The 6,284-nt window shown below is 44.1% G+C and overlaps 1 protein-coding gene across 1 annotated transcript; it reads left to right on the top strand.

Moving 5' to 3' along the window:
• The first annotated feature begins 361 nt into the window (after positions 1-361).
• LOC131936380 (cell surface glycoprotein 1-like) lies at positions 362-5,920 on the top strand. Its single transcript, XM_059293329.1, has 2 exons — positions 362-705; positions 5,236-5,920. The coding sequence occupies exons 1-2, from the start codon at positions 362-364 to the stop codon at positions 5,918-5,920; spliced, it is 1,029 nt and encodes a 342-aa protein (XP_059149312.1).
• Positions 5,921-6,284: the final 364 nt, after the last annotated feature.

Genomic DNA, 6,284 nt, shown 5'->3' with positions numbered 1-6,284 from the left:
TTGGCCTTTATATGACCTTGACCGCTTTGTTTTAGTGGGTCAGACTGATGATTGGCTAAACACGTGTTGCGAACTAATTAATTACATCTCATTAATTACAAGCACATGTCGGCAACTGCGCATGGCTGTAGGATGTAACCCTACCCGGTACCATTGTTGTTGTGACTAAGCTGCAGACCCGTTTGTGTACGGGCTGGTCCGTCGTCTGCAATTGTTTTCTGTTTACCCCATAGGACAGCCAGTAAATGGACGTTGATCAAAGGGCGATGGGGTGTACAGCCGGCGTCATTAGTCACTGGCTAGCGTCACCACCTGGCGTCACATGACTCGAGGTGTCGCCTTGTCACGAGAAATATAATCGATGGCACAATCTTACAATCTCAATGCTGCTATCCACATTCGCAATTCCACGATCCACAATCTCAATGCTACTATCCACATTCTCAAATCCACTATCCACAATCTAAATGCTACTATCCACATTCTCAAATCCACTATCCGCAATCTCAATGCTACTATCCACATTCGCAAATCCACTATCCACAATCTCAATGCTACTACCCACATTCGCAAATCCACTATCCAAAATCTCAATTCTACTGTCCACTATCTCAATTCCGCTATCCACAAACTCAATACAGCTATCCACAATCTTAATAGAGAAATCCACAATCATGATGTTGCTATCCTGATATCGTTAACCATGTAATCCACAGTCAGGAATTTACTATCCTCATATCCCTAACCCTGTAATCCCAGTCTCAACAACGTAAAATGTCTCTGAGCCCGCTCAGCTCTTAATTGTTCCTTACTCTTATCATGGAAATTAAAGTCGGCTGAACCAACTGCTTTTTACCAGATTCCTTAACCTGCCACGGTCAAGGTAACATAAAAACTCTACTGTATCTGCTTTGCCCTGTCCCCTGAAAGAATAATCTACTAATTGCCATAGCCCACAGATATCCCAGAGTTCCAGTCCGTGAGTACCCAGCTCAGTGTGACGTCATTCCAGTGCTAAGCGCAGGTTGACGAGTTGGGTCATACACTGAACAACATTGCACGTAAAAAGATTATGACGTAGATTATTCTGAAAATACGCGGATAATAATAAAACACCACCCATTGCGGATATTATTTTTATGCTATATCCGGCAAGAATATTTTTTTGAAATTTCATAGCATCAAATTGTATAAGATGTCCGGTCGGACGCAGGTTCGATGAAGTCACGATTTTTTTTTCTCCTAATTGGGATTTGAAAAGATCGCCCAGGTTAGAAGGGTGAAGTGTGGTCGTCTGCAAGTTGTGTGGGCTGACGTGGCAGGTTTTATATCCTGCCACAAAGATGGTGTCGATCGATGAGTAATCGCACTCAAATCCATTACACCATACTATAGAGCGGCCATTTTCTCGAGCTATGGACGCTTTGATATCTAAACCTTGCAGTGGGTGTGAAAGCTTTCTGTAACGGCTTCAAATGGTGCTCACCATGTCTAGTCTTTGGAGGGGGGGGGGCGGCTGTTATATCTCGATCTTCAACTCACAGCTGGTGCCAAGTTGTAGAGGTGACGCTTATCTCATGGGATCATTAGCTGTGTGGGGAGGGGGGGGGGGACTTACTGCCCAGGTTTTGTGTCGTGATATCCAAGGCATGAAACAATTGGTTGATTAATCTAGTATTGTAGTTCACACTTTGATGTACGGTATTATTAGCAATAGACAAGCTAGTAATCATGACAATCGGATTCCGATAAAACTGACCCTTAATAGCGTGAAAATGATTAACGGAAGGATGCTGCAAACTGAGATGGCAGTAAATGTATTGTAGACAGGCTACATCCGGTTGTTGAGTCACGTGTGGAGTGACGTCAATGCCGACCTGAAGGGTTAAGCCTACTATGTGTTACGTCATCGAGTGAGCAGTTTATATTAATGTTCTAGAACTAGTATCGTTTGATGCACATGAGGCCGTTTGTCTAGTGTGGAATGTTCTAGAACTAGCATCGGATGATGCACATGAGGCCGTTTGTCTAGTGTTGAATGTTCTAGAACTAGCATGAACTAGAATGATTCGTCATCAGTTGATCCCAGCGCAAACTCCAGGTAAGTGCAGAAAGGGAAATGGTTCAGCTCATGCAAAGCTGATGTTGTCCCTTACTGTTGTAAAGCGTGGTGTGGTTAGATGGGTACACCACTTGTATACCACTAGCTCTGCAGCATGAAAACATTTTTTTGAAACAATGTCAGCTTCGTTTGATTTTATATTATATTTCTATTTTTTTTTATTGATTAGCTTTAAAAAATCTCAAGCTAACCTCGTTTTGAATTCACGCTCTATTCACGATGTTTACACAGTCGAGACGAGCTTTCATAAAACCAACATCAGGCTCCAGAAAATATACACAGCATGTGATTATGGCCCCTTTCTCGGAGAACAATATTATTTCAGTCTGCAGTCATCTTCTAGCTTGTCTTCTACGTTACTTCAATAAAAAAAAATCACATAATTGAAATTTCTGGCTATTAACAAAATAAAGTGTACCAAGTAGCTTACTGCCCGGCTAGTTTTCTCTGCCAGTTTTTTGTTTCTTTGTTTCGTTGTTGTTGAGAAACCTGCTCACGTCACTAGCCCGGCGCAGTTAAAGCGTCATCAGTTCGAATAAAGAATGGCCGAATGTCGTTAGACCGACACAAAATTAATCCTGTTAGCCCACTTCTTCTTTGGAGAAAACCTCTATAAAAACAAAGATATTTTTCAACCGAGAAATCTATCAGAAAAGAAGAAACGTGTAAATTATTTTTCTCACGTCAAAATGTTGGCTGTTTACACTACTGGTTTCTACAAGTTGTATGTCCAGTTACGTTATGTTTAGGTTTCTACAAGTTGTATTCCCAGTTACGTAATGTTTAGGTTTCTAGCAGTTGTATGTCCAGTTACGTTATATTTAAGTTTCTACAAGTTGTATGTCCAGTTACGTAATGTTTAGGTTTCTACAAGTTGTATGTCCAGTTACGTTATGTTTAGGTTTCTACAAGTTGTATGTCCAGTTACGTAATGTTTAGGTTTCTACAAGTTGTATGTCCAGTTACGTTATGTTTAGGTTTCTACAAGTTGTATGTCCAGTTACGTAATGTTTACGTTTCTACAAGTATTATTTCCAGTTACGTAATGTTTAGGTTTCTAGCAGTTCTATGTCCAGTTACGTTATGTTTAAGTTTCTACAAGTTGTATTCCCAGTTACGTAATGTTTAGGTTTTTACAAGTTGTATGTCTAGTTACGTAATGTTTAGGTTTCTATAAGTAGTATGTCCAGTTACGTAATGTTTAGGTTTCTACAAGTTGTAAGTCCAATTACGTAATGTTTAGGTTTCTATTAGTCGTATGTCCAGTTATGTAATATTTACCCGTTGAGCTTTATTAGAAGTTATTTCTGTGTACATTTATTTTAGTTAATACTAGATATATGATCTCAAAACCGACAATAATACATATATATGTTTTGATTATCCGATATTAAACAGATAAATGATTTTATTAACCGATTATGTTATATAGATGTATTGTCTAATCGTTCCACTAAAAATATATGTTCGTTTAACCATGTAGGCTACCTGGTTGTTACGTGCGAGTGGTTGTTATTTCTAGGGTTGGAAAAAACCATGGTTTTTTTTAAATTGTGTTATTTACGTGGCAAAGATTGGATATCAACAACACAGTTAGATAAACAAATCTTTTCCACTAGATTTACCTATTTTAAAAAAATAGTTAAAATCTAATGGTAAAGGTTGTTTATCCGTAACACAGTTACTGTAAATCTAGTGGTAAAGATTTTTTATCAATAACACAGTTACTGTAAATCTAGTGGCAAAGGTTGTTTATCAATAACACAGTGTAAATCTAGTGGCAAAGATTGTTTATCAATAACATAGTTACTGTAAATCTAGTGGCAAAGATTCCACACTTATCGCCATAGAAAAACTTATTCTCCATCAAGATGATCGCTCTGGACGACAGTTCTAAAAGTGCAACCAATAATCTCTTTCTGGAGCTGGTTTATCGGAGGGGTTGGGGGGGGGGACTAACAGAAATACAATGCTTAAACTCTAGGGCTGGTTTTTCCGGGGAACTATCAGGACGGAGCTGGACTGCTGACCCGTAAGTCTCGAGTTCGAATCCGGGTTCAAGTCAGTAGACCGTCCCGGAGTCCACCCACCTCAGATGGGTACCTTACTCACGTTAGGGAAAGTTAAGGCGACTGGGCACAGCGCTGACCACACTTTCTCCTCATATGCCGAGGTCACAGAAACAGGTGAACTCTACTTCACTTGCACTATAGACAGTCAGGTTTGAAAAGGGAACTTTACTTTTACTTACTATCAGGAATACTATGCTTAAAATCTAGGGCTGATTTATCCGTGGAACTATCAGGAATAAACTACTGGTCACTTTAACGGTCAAATACTGGTCACTTTAACGGTCAAATACTGGTCACTTTAACGGTCAACTACTGGTCACTTTAACGGTCAAATACTGGTCACTTTAACGGTCGACTAGTGGTCACTTTAACGGTCAACTGCCCGTCAGTTCCTCAGTCACCCACCGGTTATTTTCCCGTTCATTCAACTGTTATGTCCCTTATCTCTCATAGCAGATCGCAAAAGTGGGGAAAATGGAATTAGTCATTTGTGCAGCCTTATCCCAGTGACCTCCCGACACTCTCCCAATTACCTACCCTCTCCCAGTGACCTCCCCTCTCCCAGTGACCTACCCTCTCCCAGTGACCTACCCTCTCCCAATGACCTCCCCTCTCCCAGTGACCTAACCTCTCCCAGTGATCTCCCCTCCTCTCCCAGTGACCAACCCTCTCCCAGTGACCTACCCTCTCCCAGTGACCTCCCGACACTCTCCCAGTGACCTCCCGACACTCTCCCAGTGACCTCCCTACCCTCTCCCAGTGACCTACCCTCTCCCAGTGACTCCTCTCTCCCAGTGACCTACCCTCTCCCAGTGACTCCCCTCTCCCAGTGACTCCCCTCTCCCAGTGACCTCCCCTCTCCCAATGACCTACCCTCTCCCAGTGACCTACCCTCTCCCAGTGACTCCCCTCTCCCAGTGACTCCCCTCTCCCAGTGACTCCCCTCTCCCAGTGACCTCCCCTCTCCCAATGACCTACCCTCTCCCAGTGACCTACCCTCTCCCAGTGACCTACCCTCTCCCAGTTACTCCCCTCTCCCAGTGACCTACCCTCTCCCAGTGACCTACCCTCTCCCAGTGACCTCCCCTCTCCCAGTGACCTACCCTCTCCCAGTGACCTCCCCTCCTCTCCCAGTGACCTCCCCTCCTCTCCCAGTGACCTACCCTCTCCCAGTGACCTACCCTCTCCCAGTGACCTACCCTCTCCCAGTGACCTACCCTCTCCCAGTGACCTACCCTCTCCCAGTGACCTACCCTCTCCCAGTGACCTACCCTCTCCCAGTGACCTACCCTCTCCCAGTGACCTACCCTCTCCCAGTGACCTACCCTCTCCCAATTACCTACCCTCTCCCAATTACCTACCCTCTCCCAGTGACCTCCCCTCTCCCAGTGACCTACCCTCTCCCAGTGACCTACCCTCTCCCAGTGACCTACCCTCTCCCAGTGACCTACCCTCTCCCAGTGACCTCCCCTCTCCCAGTGACCTACCCTCTCCCAGTGACCTCCCCTCTCCCAGTGACCTACCCTCTCCCAGTGACCTACCCTCTCCCAGTGACCTACTCTCTCCCAGTGACCTACTCTCTCCCAGTGACCTCCCTCTCTCTGGTGCCGTCAAGCCAATTTATGCAAAGCTAAAGCCACTTTCAGCTTTGAGATCCATACGTCTTTGGTCTGACTCCCGAAAAAGAACAACAGTATTAAAAAACTATAAACAACAATCTATCTAATTTCTCGGTCCCCCGCCCCCCCCCCCCCCCCCCACATTGTATCGTGCGAGGTTCTGGCGTGAGTGCTTGTCTTTGCTGACCTTTCTATCTCTGAGGAGCACAGCGACATATCGTATCAATAAACACCAGTCGAAGAATTCAATTTCAGCTGCATTCAAAAGTAGGTGTGAGTGTAGTGTTTGATGCCACGCACACCCACCCCCACACCCTGCTGAAATTAGATAGTCTGGCTATAGCTAGGGTTTCCACCATCACACCTTGTCGAGACTCTTTGGGGAACTAATTTGTTTCTCGGTACACAGTCCAGCTAGATCTGGTCCCATCCTGACCAGACTCAAGCAGTCATACAGCTAGACCAGACTCA

This window comes from Physella acuta, unplaced genomic scaffold (genome assembly GCF_028476545.2).
Source record: "Physella acuta isolate Inbredline_101_S28 unplaced genomic scaffold, ASM2847654v3 ptg000177l, whole genome shotgun sequence".
Lineage (NCBI taxonomy): Eukaryota > Metazoa > Mollusca > Gastropoda > Physidae > Physella > Physella acuta.
This window is presented reverse-complemented; position numbering and strand designations above follow the sequence as displayed.

What these genes read in the sequence shown, in the direction of transcription:
- LOC131936380 (XM_059293329.1), top strand. Translation starts at nt 362, where the DNA reads ATGGCACAATCTTACAATCTCAATGCTGCTATCCACATTCGCAATTCC. An exon ending in ATCCTGATATCGTTAACCAT is followed by an intron (nt 706 to 5,235) that starts GTAATCCACAGT and finishes CCCCTCTCCCAG; the next exon opens with TGACCTACCCTCTCCCAGTG.